The following is a 16,258-nucleotide window of genomic DNA, read 5'->3' as shown; positions in this document are numbered from 1 at the left end:
AGGATCCAATCGTGCCCTTGCTCTGTTATACTCTACTGACATTCAACATGTAAGAAAATCATATGAGACCTGATACGATAGTGGTGTTACGGCAACCTATAGTTTGGACTTATGGATGGACCAAGCATATGTATTTACGGTTAATGATCCGTTCCTAACTGCAATTAGAAGCGTTGGAGAGGGGTATCTCCCTAACAGCACCTTTCAAATGTTTAATCAAACATTGCAATCAAATTGATGACCTGATCTTCGATTCTACTCTCTACTGTTCTATTTCATTCTTCAACAGGTATGACGACGAAAACATTTTTCCGGTGAGGGTAGGGGAAAGTACCCGCCCCTGTGTGAGGAAAATACCCCCATCCCATCTCCATCCCTACGAGGGAACTATGTTTCTGCTTAGAACCACTAGCTAATGGAATTGGGCATTTCGATAAAAAAAAAAGAAAGAAATTGAACACTGATATGCCATCAGATCAAATCTAACCACAATCCACATTCAACAGTAAATCGCAAAGGACTATCAATATGATTTGAGTCAGCTGTCACGCATGCATTTGGCGATTCCCAGTCCCGTGCACTCTACGGAATCAACAACACACTCCAGTCTCCAGAAAGGGGAAAAAACAAGGGGTAAGACATGCAGAAAAATCGGAAGAACTGGTCAGGAACTTATATTTACAGAATTGGAGTTTCAAGGCAGCCTCTGCTATTTGCACAGCCGCGTTGAACTTTTTCACACTTTTTTGTGGCAAGCCGCATCGAACTATTTGAAGAAGAATTTCCAGATCTCCCTCTCAGGGGGCTCAGAGACAAGGTGCACGCGGAATGCGCCTTCCTCATCCACCAATGCTCGCAGCTGCCGCACTGCGCTGCTTGATCCAATGTAGTTCTTCCTTGCAGCAAGATACAGCACTCCATATGGTGGCCGCAGGCACTGCAAGAACAAGAACAGTAGGATGCATGGTAAGGCTAAGCAAAAGTAGAATTCCGGGGTAGATGGCAAATCCGCATAACTCACATGAGAAGTACAAGATGCAAGAGACAAAGAATTGCGGTGCAGCTAACTCAGGTGTCAAGTCTACAATCAAGCATATAATAACAAGAAAGCCTACTAATGTCCGGTATGACAATGCAGAACAACTTCAGCAGGAGGAACACTTCATTTATTAAGTGGTACTGCTTTCGACACTTTCTTTTGTGAAATCCATATGCTTTTTTAGATAAAAGTGCTTATTGTTACTACAGTCTGTTACTAAAATGAAAAAATAATGCCAAGCCACTAGACAATGCGGTTTTCAGGCAACATGATTTTTCACTTCCTGCTGCCTAGGAAATTTCTTAGTGTCTGGGTTTGGTGTCCCACAGTAAGAATTTCCCAAGAAAATTGCATGGACAACAATATTAGAAATTTATGAGCTAACCTTTTTTATGAGCGAATAGAGGTTTTGAAGAGAGCTTGCAGAGTAAGGGATTTCATTGACTAACACTATGTCATATCCACCATCTACAGTGCTAGTCTCATTTCCCCTCTCCCATGCACGACTGCCTGATAGTTTTCTTGATTGCCTTGATGAAGTTTCATGGCAAATATTGTTCCCATCCTGGCTGTTGTATCCATCCAAAGGGTCATCTTCACAGAAGCCTAGCCCTACACCTGATGATGCATCCACCTCGTCCTCTTGAATTACTGACAGAACTGTGTGAAGATCCTCCCACTCCCCGGCATAGAAATGGATATCTTGAGGTAGTTGTTGACGGGATGGAGTAAGGGGGCTTCCTTGATGGTGACTCTGCTTGTCTTGAGCCTGTTCAAGGTTAGCAAGTACATTGGGTATTGTTTTGCACCTTATTGTTTCAGCACTAGGATCCTGAAAATGTACTGTTGAAGCTCCCTAAGAATGTTCAAACGAAAGATGTTAGAAACTATACCATAGACCATAGTAGGTAGTTAAGTACACAGATATTGTTAGTACAATAGCCAAGCACAGAACACTACAGGCAATTTGTTGATGGAAAGAGAGCTCTAAAATTAGACATATCATGTTCCATAAAAGTAAGATATACAACAATGGACAACTGTGTACCTTCAGGCAGGCAAATATGCCAGGAAGCCCGTATCCACAGCCAAGCTGGACCAGAAAAAAAAGAACTCTCACACTTCTCCAAAGAACCAAAAGTCAACAAAGTAATGCCAAACTGTATGTGTGTGTGACATCTGACAATCTAAAGAAATCGACCATGGTTCAAGAAGTTTTAAGGCAATGACACATCCTTGGAACGCTGAAGCACAACTCATTTAAAAGATGGTGTTGCATGTCAGTGAAAAGCTATTATGGAAGATAAATTAGAAGGAAAAAAACAACGGTCAAATGGATATCAATAAATGCTTATGGCACAATTTGTTCTTTATTGGACAAATTCGTACCTTTTCATTTTTAGTTTACTTACTTTTTATGGAGTCACAATTTTTGCAGTGCTGCATAAATAAATCAATTTTACACAGAAGGATGATACTGACAAATGCATGAGTTTTCTGTAGGTATTTTCACAGCATATGAACCATCTATAATGATGTGTGTAAACATCAACTTAAGGAAGAACAATTTTAACAAATAAATGGACACTAAATGCTAGAGAAAAAATGAATAGATTTACTTGAAGTGCTACAACATTTACTATTACTATTTTACTTTTTATATATTTCATATCTTCTTTTTTTACTCTTGCTGGGTTTCATTTCTAGCCTACCCCAACTTGCTTGGGACAAAAGGCACCGTTGTTATTGTTGTTGCTACAAGATCTGATGTAGAGGAATATATAAAAGCAACAATGGAGTTGTATTGTACCTCTAAAACCTGTTTGCTTCTGAATGTCAATAGGCCATCACGGATCTCATCCTTAAGTACATTTACTAGATCAATAGAACTCTCGCAGCATTTCGAAGGCCCTAGCGTAAAGAATAATTGCATGCTGATGTTAACTGTATCAAGATTCAGGAAGCAAATAGAGTGATAGAACTAATGAGGGTACTACATTACCTTCACCTTTTGATGTTACAATATCTGATTTAGATAGTCCAACAATATCAACAACACTGACCTTTCCCTGAAACCAGTTAAACGCAAGATCATCCCAATTTAGTGAAGCATGAAAGATTGGGACATGGAGCAGTTTTATCATACCCAGCGGAAACATATGTTTCTGCGATTAGCCTGTGAGCACTGAGCAGCTACCATATAAACAATCATTATAAATAAAACAACACTCCTTCCCCCAATAAACTAAGCTGGAACCTGTTAGAAAAACTAATAAGCTGGAACAGGCAGGCAACTGGGGAAAGAAGCGAGCACCTTGAATATGTCCATGCCGTGCATTTCAATGTTCTCACCTGCGTACTTGTATGGATGAACATTCTACAGACCAATGTAAAGAAAGTAGGATTAGTCGATACTCGATAGATAGCAAATGATCCTTATATTCATTGGACATCTTCTCAGCAAGCAGAAAAAAATAATGGCAGTGTAGTTTTGCCATGAACAAGCAAGGGGAAAAAGGTTACACCTTTGATGGGACAATCTCAACTGCTGGCGAAGGCAGGTGCGCCTCCCTCTCGGGTACGATGTTGACGCAGTGAGCTGCAGCCCTGTCGTGAGACAGCAAGCCAGCCAGGCACTGCGACAGCAGCGACGGTGACCGCATTGCCTTGCTTCTAATTTTTCTGAAAAAGGTGGTAAGAAATTGGGTCAAAAGAACCGTAATGGCATCAGACTGAAATCACTTCTCATGTCAAGGAAATTCTACATTTGCACTCAAGATTCAAGAAACTAATACCGTCCCATCACCATCAAAGATCTTAAGATCATAACCTACACATCCCATCCCCAAAATAAAAGGGAAATCAGAAATGATTTTTTTTTTCAAATAAGTGAATACGAAAATAACTGATCCAAAGACCCATACAATCTTAAGATACATCAGAGTTCTGACAACATACGGGAAACCCAAAATAAACGATGAAGCCTAAACTTACTTGAACGCAAGATCTGACTCCCAGAGACCGCAGGAAAACAAGGGAGAGAGCCACAAAATTGAATCCGGAAGATTCTTTGAGATTAGCAACTACTAATTGGAAGAGGAACCGGGGAGACGAGCAGTGGAAAAAACAATCAAAAGACAGATGGGGCAAGAAAAAGCTCCAGATTATGGGGACGAAGAGTGTGAGCTGCGAACTGCACGAAACCGTGCAGTGCGAATGCAAAGGTCCCTGCGATGCAGCTCGCGTCACTGGGCTGGGTCGAACTAACAGAAGGGACACCGATTCGTCAGGTAACTTCGATAATGCCACTGGCTAGTGGCTACTTGAACAGGGCCTCACATGAGCCTGGGCCCAGCTAGCTACAAGCCGAAGGTGCCCTGCCCGGCCCGGAACGGATCCAGTTAGCTACAAGCCGAAGATGCCCGGTCCGGCCCGGCCCGGGCCCACTGCAACTGAATTGGCAACGACGAGAGACCGAGACCAACGGGCAACCGACCACGCCCCCATTCCCAGCGCGCGCGCGCGCCAGCACACGAATTAAGCGGAGAGGAAGGGAAGGTCGAGGCACGAGGGCGCGAGAGGCAGAGATAGCGAGCACCCGGCGTCGGGCTTCGACGGCGCCATGGGTGGTTGCTGCTCCGCCATCGCGGCCTCCAAGTTGAAGATGATGCGCCGCGGCCGGGGCGCCGCGGTCGTCCTCCCCGTCACCAGCCGCGAGGGCCCGTGCTGCTCCCCCGACAACAACGTCGCCGGCAAGGAGAGGAAGAAGGGCAAGAAGCACGCCTTCATCCTGGGTCCCGGCGCCGCCGACCCAGACTTCGCGAGGCGGTACCGGCTGGGCGCGGAGCTCGGGCGCGGGGAGTTCGGGGTGACGCGGCGGTGCGAGGACGCGGCCACGGGGGAGGCCCTGGCGTGCAAGACGATCCGGCGGAAGCGCCTGCTGCTGCGCCGCGTGGGGCCCGACGCGGTCGACGTGCGCCGCGAGGTGGAGATCACGCGGCGCATGTCGGAGCTCGGCGGCGGAAGAGTGGTGCAGCTCCGTGAGGCTTGCGAGGACGATGACGGCGTGCACCTCGTCATGGAGCTCTGCGAGGGCGGCGAGCTCTTCGACCGCATCTTCGCGCGCGGACACTACACCGAGCGCGCCGCCGCCAAGCTCGCCCGCACCATCGTCGAGGTCGTACAGGTAATTAGCCATTGACCAACCCGTCCAAGAACCGCCATTCTTGTCTCTTCACGTCATCACATCAAGAAATCCTTTGCTATTCCTGCTATTATTCACCAACAATAACTAATCATCTATCCAAAATCCATTGTTGCAGCTGTGCCACGAGAACGGAGTGATGCACCGGGACCTGAAGCCGGAGAACTTCCTGTTCGTGGACAAGTCGGAGGACTCACCTCTCAAGGCCATCGACTTCGGGCTCTCGGTGTTCTTCAAGCCTGGTACGAGCGCCGGCCTTCACGTTCGTGCTGTTATATGGGCGTTCCTATTTATCAGCGTCTGAAGTCGGCGATTTTCTCATTCGACGACCACAGCCACACGATTTTCATTCAACGGCTAGCCTCTTTCTTTTTTCCAATAGATGTCTTCTTCTTCCTCCCGCCCACCTCACCCCGCTCCCCCGCCTCTTGCCCACTTCCAGCCGTCTCCGGCGGGAAACACCGACCGAACCACATCCGCCACCCGGCCACGCCAACCACTTCATTTTCGCGCTCCCCTGTCCCATGCTAGCCCACAAGCCATCCTTCGCCGCCCCACCCCCTCTGCCGGTCCGACCTGCGTCCTAGAGCTTCCTCTAAAACCAGAGACGAAAGAACCCCCCCCCCCCCAATCAATCCCGCCGCTGGAGCGTGTTCACACCGGGCGTCTAAAATGGGGAAGGAAGCGTGCTGTTATATATGTTCAAATGCTGTTGCCGTGCAGGGGATCGGTTCACCGAAGTGGTTGGCAGCGGGTGTTACATGGCTCCAGAGGTTCTCAAGAGAAGCTATGGGCCAGAGATAGATGTGTGGAGTGCCGGCGTCATCCTCTACATCCTTCTCTGCGGATTCCCTCCGTTCTGGGGAGGTGAGTGGTGCTTCATCCTCTTTGCAGTTCAGCATTGCTGCTTCTGTGGACAACTGGACATTGCAGCACTGGACGTGGTCACTGGTGCCGATGTGATGTTCTTTCGACAACTGCAGACTCCGACGAGAAAATTGCGCAGTCGATACTCCAGGGAGGAATTAACTTACAGAGGGATCCATGGCACAAGGTCTCCCAGCATGCAAAGGATCTTGTCAGGAAGATGCTTGACCCGAATCCTTCTACCCGGTTGACAGCAAAGCAAGTCCTTGGTAAGTGACCTTCAGTTTAATTTTAAGCACACGACAGTATTGAAAGGGAAGATGTCATTCTGTTCATAGAAATGCACACAAAGAATTTGATACATGCCTGATTTATTATTGGCGTTATTAAAAAAAAAATGGGAGCCCAACAATGTTGCATACTGAACTGTGAGCACTTTTCCTTCCTGAAAATACAGAGCATCCTTGGCTCAAGAATGCCAATAAGGCCCCAAATGTGTCGCTCGGAGAGGTTGTTCGATCCAGGCTGAAGCAGTTCTCGGCCATGAACAAGTTCAAAAAGAAGGCACTTGGAGTAAGTTGCAGATAACTTGCTGTTACTACCCTTAATTCCTTCAAGCTTGACACACTTCAATGTGAAGCATTTTCCAATGATTAATGAAGGTCGTCGCCATGAATTTACCGGTGGAGGAGATTGAAAAATACACTCAAATGTTCCATACGATGGATAAGGACAATGATGGTAATTTGTCACTTGAGGAGCTGAAGGAGGGCCTCCAGATAAACGGTCATCCTGTACCGGAGACAGAGATAAAGATGCTGTTAGAAGCTGTGAGTGCTAGCATCGCTATTCTTATTCTTATATAAGTAGGATTAGGATGATTGGGATACTGGCAACTGAATGACAATGAATCAAGTGGAAGAGGTATAAATTCCATCATCATTGCAACCAGTATTCCCCCACGGCCACAAGAATTCAATGCTCGTACAATAAAGGCACACAAATAAATTAACACTACAATGTTCTAACACAACTCTATTCCTTGTCCAGGGTGACATAGAAGGAAATGGCGCATTAGATTGCGAGGAGTTTGTAACAGTATTACTTCACATTAAAAAGATGAGCAATGAGGAGTATCTACCTAAAGCTTTCAAGTTCTTCGACAAAGATGGGAATGGTTTTATTGAAATGGAGGAGTTGATGGAGGCTTTAGGTGATGGTGGATTAGGGCCTAATGATCAAGTGGTTAATGATATTATTTCCGAAGTTGACAAGGATAAGGTCAGTAGATTAATTAATCAAAACTTTCAATCACTTAAACACTGACCACACTGTATTTCTGGGAAAAAAAATGTGCTCTGCTCACCTATTACGAGATTCTAAAAGCGTTCAGTAGCTATTTGGATCCTGAAATAGTAGGCAGCCTGTAACCATGTCTACTGAAATGAAGGTAGTTTTAGGATGGCTAGCCTCACTTCTATTAGGTTAGGAAACACCAATTTTTGACTGGTTTCCAGCGAAATAAGCAAATTAACAAGCTAGCTTTTGTTTATTTGCCCCAACTACAAACTAGTTAGGAAACACCAATTTTTGACTGGTTTCCAGCGAAATAAGCAAATTAACAAGCTAGCTTTTGTTTATTTGCCCCAACTACAAACTAGTCACAAAAGAAAATTATTAAGTTTGATGAGAGTCAGTGTAAATCTAACACTAAATCTCCGTAACTTGCTGAAATCTCTGGCACATATAACCTAGTCCTAGTGTAATAGGAAATCCAGGAAGCAACAGTATTGGCTGCTTTCTGCCATCCATGTTTTTTTCTCAACCTGGATTGGCAAAAACACATGCTTATTTAAGATACCTAACATTTTATAGATATATTCAACAGGATGGTCGTATCAGCTATCCGGAGTTTGAATTGATGATGAAAGCTGGATCAGACTGGAGGAATGCCTCTAAGCGATACTCAAGAGCAAATTTCAGTAGCCTCAGTCGTAGGCTGTGCCAAGGAACTTTATGAACAAGAAAGTAGGTTCCAAGCAGCACCTACCGACTGACAGTGTCACACCGTCATCTAAAGACCAAGCATAAGTAGACAATGTAAAAGCAGGATTACTGGGATTGGGCACATCATGGTTAATCGAGACCCCATACCCCAGTTGCATGCTTGAAAAAATCCATCAAGCAGCATACCCTCTGGCATTGTCCTTTGTACTGGAAGCGAAGTATTTAATTCCTAGGATACATATTCCTGACTTAGATATAGAAAGATGTAAGAGAAGCGCCAGCAACCATGCAATTCACTTACCAAAATTTTGACATTTTACTACCGTGTCAAACTAAAAAAAGAAAAGAAAAGAAGCTGAATCCAGTTGAATGTCTATGAATTTCCGAAAGGAAGCATGGCTATTTCGTTTTCTATCATAATTTGCACACTAAAATGATGGAGTACACAGCATCTTGGACCATGATGAATTAATCTGAAACGAATTAGAGCAACAGACACCACTTGAAAGCTAAACTAAAATTATTTTGATCTACAATTCCAGTTATATACCTAGAAAATGTTCCTGGAAAATGCAACTTGGTATGCCTTTACATTTATCTCAGCCATCTATTTCTCTCAATACGTATCTATCCGTTAATTTTTTTTACATATATTATATTATTTTTTATTTTTTATTTTTTTTCACCTACTAACCAGTAACCACCGTATAGTCTAGTGGAATTTTCGTATTCTGCAGCTCATTCACATTGCAGCTCATTCACACATGCTCAAGGGGCAGCAGATGTTGCTGGGCTTGGGCTTCTCATCCTCTCCTCCTGAAAAAAAAAATGAAGGCATCTCGGCTGCTTGATAGTCCATGGCGCATGACCAGATCAGCAGAACAGCCGGAGTATCACGAGCAAGTTCTGGATCTTGTAGGAGTCAAAAGAAAATGTTTATTCCATAACACAATTCAACAAGGAAACCTTGCAAATTAAGCCACACGAAATCATTAAGCTGTACCCAATTAAAAAAATTCCGGCACCAGTAATCTCCACTTTCTTCCTCCAGTCCTGAGCTTATAACTGCAGTGCAGCTCTTGGCATTTTTTCAGTACTAGTTGAGTGCCCGTGTGTTGTAATTGTGTAGACAATTGTGCAAGTGAGTTATGATATCGCACTCGTGATGTACAAGATTTTGACCTAAATAGTTGAGTATATGTGCGTTGCAACAGTTTCTAAGTCATATACATAGACAATTGTGCAAGTGGGTTGCGACACCGCACTCGTGACGCACAAGATTTTGACATAAATGTTACCACATATATCCATTTAATCCTGAAGTCAACCATCACCAAAGCTAACTCTAATGGACATCCTGTTGTTGAAGTGTTGGGAAAACATGTTTTCGCTGGTTATACAAACAAACAAATATATATAATCCGAACAATTATGTCGTCAGAGATGTCATGTTTCTTTGGTGAATTCATTCAATCCGTCAGGAACAATAGGAAGCCATAACCAGGAAAACTACAAAAATGTCTATTTGATCAGTTAGTCAAATCATTGTCAACCATTTTCAGACCTATATATTTGCAGTAATGTATATACATCAAAAAAAGACACATACATGCAAGTGAAGATCGCTCATTAGTCATCACATAGGCTAGACTTAAAACCAATGAATTTTCATTCTCCTGTTTCAAAATCTGGACCAGGAGAACATCTTCTAACGGCATCAATAGCAGAAGCAACGCCCAAAATTATCCATTTAATTTATTAGTTATGTAATATCCACGAAACATAGAAGGGGAGAAATAACCATGAATACACAATATATCAGTTAAACAATATCATTGTACCGCATGAACAGTAAATGATGTATCTTAACAAAGAAAAACATATGTTTTCCTCCCACATACAAAGATTTGCATACATCATGAGTCCAATTGAAGTACATATATGCATTGGATCCAATTAGAGTACATATATGCATTGGACTCATGTCCAATACACTTATGATGAGGTGAAAGGTATAGTCTATGGACTAAGAGCCTGTTTGTTTTAGATTTTTTTATTATGGGTTCTAGCTTTTAAATGCAGAATCTAAAACAAACAGTCCGATTGCGCAATCCACGATCCATAATCCAGGGTTAGATTGTGCCATAATCCAGGAAAAGACTGCTTCTGTCAGATTGTGATACATATTTACCTAACATGCTATTACAAGCATAACGGTTCGGCTCTTTTTCCCCCACCTTACCATGAGGTTAGGTTCTCCGTCGTGGTGGCTGGATTTGTCACCGGATTTCTTCGCTTGGTGGTGAGAATCCAAAATCCGGTGCTGTTTGTTAGTAGCTTTTGATCGTCACAATCTAGATTCTAGATTGTGAGAATCAAAAACTGGATTGTTCGAATCAAAAGAGGAAACAAACATGCCCTAAACCTAAGCAATACATCCTAGAATATCGCAAGCTGGATCAGGCACTAAATTCATTCAGAATAAAAAAAAATAGTTGCATCTCTGAAATAAATATTTAACCATGAATTACTGTTGACTCTATCAAAGACCATGCAGGCAAGTTAGAACATCCTATGATACTTAGGACATATTTATTTCAGCTGGAGATTGTGAAAAACAGTTTGTAGATTGTGGATTGTAAGAAGCTGAATTGTAAAAGTTCGATTGCACAACCTGTATAAGCTGGTGGAAGGCAGATTGCTGAATTGTTATAATTTAGAGGCTGAATTGTTTTAAGCTGAATTGCATAATATGCCTGTTTGTTTCAACTTATAGATTATGATCACAATCTACAATCTGCAAGCTGAAACAAACATAACCTTAGTTTCAAAAGAAATCATGTGACAGAGGTAAGAAAAATTAGCATGCACTGTAAGTTCATGTGTACAAGATTGAAATATCTACTGATACATACAAACACGGTAGTAGCTCCTCCGCCAGCTACTGCACTTTCAATATTGCAAGATGAAAATACTTACTACCTGCTAGCCACAATTTATTTCTTCTCAGTTCAAAGCAGCGGCTCCCGCATCCTTATTGTCCTGCAACTGTACATGTAGTTAGGTACTCAAATTCAAAAATCAAACTCCGCATGTGTTCCTGTAGTATAATTTTTTCACAATAATTGATATGAAGTATGGTGACCATGCTAATTATTGTTTGCTACTTAAAATTTGAAGCTAAGCCACCTATCTATAAAGCTACAAATGCAAACTATGCAAGCCTAACAGAATCAAGACTGATGAGACGATATTTGTACAAGTGGTAGGGAAATTTGTACAAAAGAAGGGTAAGAAAAGCTAACACTAAAATTGGTCAGGTTCATACAAGAGAAGGTTTAGTTGGATGTTTCTCATGGGTTCAGTTCCAAAATGTGAGGTCGCTGGCAAGGAATGTGTTCAATAGCTACATTTAGACGTATAACGAAAAACATTTAGTCAGACAATGTGTTTATACGTCTTAAAAATCATTTTATAAGACAATGTGTTCTATCATGGTAGCAAAAATAATCTCAAAGCAACCCTGAAAATGCAGGTTTAGAAATAAATTGTAACATAAAAGGAACATACCATACATGTATAAAAGTGAAGCATAACATGAGGCATGTATTTTGAAGCAGACTAAACACACAGACATATAAATTCATTTGAAAATGATTACAATGAGCAGCTCACACGTTGACAATCACAATTCCTTCTCATACATCAGATCTTACGAATAAGGACAATACAAATTACCACAACAGGCACAATTTCCTGTCATTTTGTTGTACTGGAGAGCATTGTGTTTGCTTATTACACCTTGCAACCATGGAACGACAAACAGTAGCAGGGTACCATAAAGACTCAAGTTTTATCACAAGGCAAAATTTCAATGCAGCAAAAAGTGCATTGGTTTAGAGTTTGGACATTTGGAATGACAAAATCACCAAGCATACACACAAAATTTGCTCCCCTCTCCTGCACTACCTATCCTAACTGGATAGGGCAGGAGATGATCTCACACACCTCCAAGAACACAAAAATAGTAAGCAATTTGGAGTAGAAATTGTTTTTTTTGTTTGATTTAACCATAATTTCTTGTTTCACCCGTCCTTGTACACAACGCATAAAGTTTCTAGGATTATGGCATGATCCATGACCAAAACTACAACTGAAATCATGCAACACTATTGAGCTCAAAGGCAAAAGGATACTTACCAACTTTTCAACGAATTCAGTCAAGAAAGCTGGTATGCCAAAGCACAGTGTCACGCACACGCCACAGGTCGTGACCGGCGCCCTTCAACATCGAGGACAACATTTGTCGGTGACATGGGAACCAGGGGTCCCCGAGTGCCGAGGCCAGGACAGCAGAATGCCACGTGGCGCGTTCCCTCAGGGAGTATCTCCCCAAGGACCCGAGAAGAGCTAGTTCTGGGAGGGGTGCTCGGGGCCATAAACAGTGGTCCCCGAGGACCCGAGAAGAGCCAGTTCCGAGAAGGGTGCTCAGGGCTATGAACAATTGGTCCCCGAGTACCCGGAGTTCCCCGAGGATCTGAGAAAAGGCAAATCCGGGAGAGGGTGCTCGGGGCCAAGAACAATTGGTCCCCGAGTACCCAGAGTTCCCCGAGGACTTGAGAAGCCCCTTGTCGGTGGACTCCACGAGGGCTTCACGGTGAGGTGTCAGTCGATGGGAGACCCGATGCTGCATTTAAGAGGGAGCGTGGCCTGTCACTTCCAACCACTCCCCCCCACGCCTGTTGTACTGAGTACGTCAGTCCCTGCCACCGTATGGCAGGAAGGCGTGTGGACATTTAATGCGACGGGTCCCATCGCACGTCACCCTGCGGGGCCCATAAGGAAAATGGCTTGGAGATATCGTCACTGGGCTTGAGGCGTATCGCATGCCCCCCTGCTATGTCAGATCTGCTCTGACCGAGCAGGCATGTGGGGCAGTTCGGCGGCTGCCCGGTGGGCCCCCTTGCACCTGCTAAAGTTGGGCGTAATGGGCGACGAGACCAGCCGAAGGCGTATTTTTAACCCCTGTAACATCAAACTGTAGCACCATGATAATTGCTTTCTATTTATGGCTCATAGGAATTTGTGCCCCCGTTCTGGGCACTCCTAGCCTCCCCCGATAGGATCAAAGGGGGGTGCACTCCGTAGAAGGACAAGCTGGAAGCGAGAAGCAAGACCGGAGCTCAAGACTTGATAGATAGAGCAAAAAACCTTGTAACATAGAGATCCAGAGAAAGATATTCTAAGAGCATTAATAGCATCATACACACAGGAGTAGGGTATACAGCTCACCTGCGGCCTCCAGCATGGCAGCATGTAGCCCTCCTCCGGCCTCCAACACCTTAGCATCGGGGACTCCAGTGCAGAGGAACGGGGACCTGGGCGGAAGTCGACTGGTGGTATGTCACCGTGGGCCCTAGGTGGCACCAGGATGACGCGCACGGCGGATGGAGGAGACTACGACGACGTTGCGGAAGACAACGTGCTGGCCACCGTTGCCGCCGCGGGGACTGTCGCCTTGTTGTGGAGCAACATCCTCATCCTCCGTGGGCTGGACAGCCATCATGGTGAGTCCCGAGCTGGCTTGGAGGCCTCAGCAGGCAACCCGCACTGCCATGAGGAGGAGGCAGGCTTCAACGAGGGTGGTGAGGAGGGGAAATCCAGTTGCAGGGAGATGAGCTTCGGTGGTAGGGGCACACCACCTGCCGGCGGACAGTGGAAGTGGTGTGGTGTCGACTAACTATGGTGGCGACGAGCCAGAGGGGTGGCAACAGGGCTAAGAGGGCCGATAGAGTTTCTAACCCTAGCCGCCTCTGCATACTGTGGGACATGCCCTGTTGCCCGTATTAGGGCGTGATTGCTGGTAGCAAAGATGGATTAAAGGCAAAAGGGTTGCGACGGCAGATCGGGGTGGGGCAGCGTGCCCGCGTGTGTGAGTGAGGTCAATGGCAGAGCATGTGTTTGCATGCAGCGGAGCCCCTATTCAGCACGGCGAGCTCGCTGATTCAGCGGCGACTCGAAGCATCGGGGGAGGAGGAGGAGGTCACCCAGGTGCGGCGCATCAGCGGGTTGGAGCGAGACAGATGTAGCGCAGGAGGTCGAGGGTGACCCAATCGTGCGAGGGGGAGGAGAGGGGCAGTGGGGAAGGGAATGCTTGCTGCGATGGGACGATGCAAGGCCCACATGTCAGCGCTTGGTTGTATGAAGGAGGGGCGAGCGGAACAGGGGAGCAGAAGCGAAACGCGAAACAGAAAAGGCATTTGGTTCTTTTTAAGTAGTAGAGAAGAGATAGAGAAGAGAAGATCATATCCTTGGTAACCACTGGCCACATCTTGCGTTGTAAGTTACTGGAAGCAAATAGTAGAATTACCTGCTAATTAGGTAGTTTTCCTTGTCCAGATCAATTGAAACTCCATGCATAAGGCAGTTATGTCGCACCAGTGGGGCTAGGATTTTCGGGTGTTCTAACTTTCACAGTGAAACGTGAGATGCAAGTAGGTATTCAATGGGTGGTTTTGTATCACTGCTTAGTTTATTTTTTCCTTAATTAGGTGGGAATGAAAATCACATCCACAGGGTCAGACTAGGGATAGACATGATCGATCTATTCTGGTAGAAAAAATATTAGTTAGTTGATTAAATTGAACTAGAGTGGATCAATCGGTACACATGGATGAATACATACCCATCCTTAGGCAGACAAAGCTAGCAACCACTTGGATCTCTGTTAAAATCAAGGACATGCTACTATTTACCATACTAAAAAAAGGAAGATGTATAAAAGTTGGTGGCCGCTTAGCGTTAGCCTCGATCGTGCTCCATCGGGAAATCAGGACGCAGATCATGCCGCGCCGGAGCCCAACCCTAACCGCCTCGGCGGTGGAACCCGCATCATGCGAATCAAGGTTGGAAGCGGATGGGCGCAAACGGCGGGACGGGCCCCACAGGATCCAAATCCTCATACTTCACCCCGGTAAAGTCAGAGGTGTAGCGCTTTTACTGTTTATAAAACATTGTATCATCAAATCCTACACATCCATCTATGATCCAACGGCTCACGGTTAACTTCACTCCGCTGTGAAGTTAGAGGATCCCATTCCGACCCCGCAAGGTGACAGCGATCGGCGAGAGTGGGGACCGGGGACGAAACGTAGCAAACCGCTAATGTCCCGGTGGGTTGGAGCTGTCTAGATCTGACATTCCCACGGGCCTGGCCTCTATTTGGATGGATTGGGATGGGCCAAATCTATAGAACATCACTTTCCCGTAGTCAAGGCTTGGACTAGATTTGCAGTTCATTTGGGCCTGAACTACTCCAGGCTTGAGTTTTTTATTTATATATTTTTTATCTTCAAATTTATAAATATGTACGTCTGTTTTGAAAATTTACAGATCAACGTGGGCAGGAAGCTTTTTTAAGGCAGACTAATAGTAATAGTTGGGTGCCATGTGGATCTGTGCCTGTTGGATGGGCGACGGGCGTATAGATCTGCAAATTTTCAAAACATGTGCATATATTTGCAAATTTCGGGAAAATATATAAATAAAAATATCCAAGCTCCAGCATCAAAACAAAGGGCCCTGTTTGGTTCTTGTCCAAACAAAGTACACGAAAGTCTGCTAAATAAATTTTGGCATGTCCAAACTTTGGTTTTGATGCTGGTTAAACAAAACATGTCCAAATTTTGGCATGTCCAAACTTTGGTTTTGGCATATCAAATAAAATAGAATTTTACAAAAAAAAAATTGCACGGAACCAACATTTTTGTAAGCAAGCTATGATTTTAGGAGGCATCAAACCCAACAGACCTTACAGCACATGTTCCTACGCATCTGCAGGGATGCTGCAAATTTAGTATTTTTTTCTTCTTAGTAACCACCTTTTATTACACGCTTCACCATATTGCTTTAAGACGTGCAACTTTAGCTTTAGGAGAGAAACGGTTGACCGTACGTATGCTACGTTATGGATCCAAGCCAGCTCGTGCATTTGTTATTTTGATTATTTAGTTCGTGATATTCCCTATATACTTCGGTGCGTTAATTTTCCATTTTGTGGTAGACTATGACACCCGTACATCTTTCAGAACGTGTCTTTAAAAGTTCATGATTTGGACGGACAAACAGATGATCCAGTGGAC

The 16,258-nt window shown here is 44.5% G+C and overlaps 2 protein-coding genes across 2 annotated transcripts; one reads left to right on the top strand and one right to left on the bottom strand.

Moving 5' to 3' along the window:
- Positions 1-492: 492 nt before the first annotated feature.
- On the bottom strand, positions 493-4,307 carry LOC133897140 (uncharacterized). Its single transcript, XM_062337730.1, has 8 exons — positions 4,034-4,307; positions 3,565-3,721; positions 3,354-3,416; positions 3,042-3,108; positions 2,850-2,950; positions 2,088-2,132; positions 1,425-1,895; positions 493-937 (listed from the first exon to the last, which is right to left on the bottom strand). Exons 2-8 carry the CDS (start codon positions 3,700-3,702, stop codon positions 767-769), a joined length of 1,056 nt encoding a protein of 351 aa, XP_062193714.1. The 5' UTR covers positions 3,703-3,721; positions 4,034-4,307; the 3' UTR covers positions 493-766.
- Positions 4,308-4,656: 349 nt separating this feature from the next.
- On the top strand, positions 4,657-8,190 carry LOC133897139 (calcium-dependent protein kinase 22-like). The gene is made up of 8 exons (XM_062337727.1): positions 4,657-5,225; positions 5,362-5,485; positions 5,967-6,110; positions 6,227-6,379; positions 6,568-6,683; positions 6,773-6,940; positions 7,161-7,391; positions 7,999-8,190. Exons 1-8 carry the CDS (start codon positions 4,662-4,664, stop codon positions 8,128-8,130), a joined length of 1,632 nt encoding a protein of 543 aa, XP_062193711.1. The 5' UTR covers positions 4,657-4,661; the 3' UTR covers positions 8,131-8,190.
- The last annotated feature ends 8,068 nt before the right edge of the window (positions 8,191-16,258 follow it).

Source organism: Phragmites australis, chromosome 17 (assembly GCF_958298935.1).
Source record: "Phragmites australis chromosome 17, lpPhrAust1.1, whole genome shotgun sequence".
NCBI classification, from domain to species: Eukaryota; Viridiplantae; Streptophyta; class Magnoliopsida; order Poales; family Poaceae; genus Phragmites; species Phragmites australis.
Note: the sequence above shows the minus strand (reverse complement) of the source record. Positions and strands in the feature narration are given on the sequence as shown.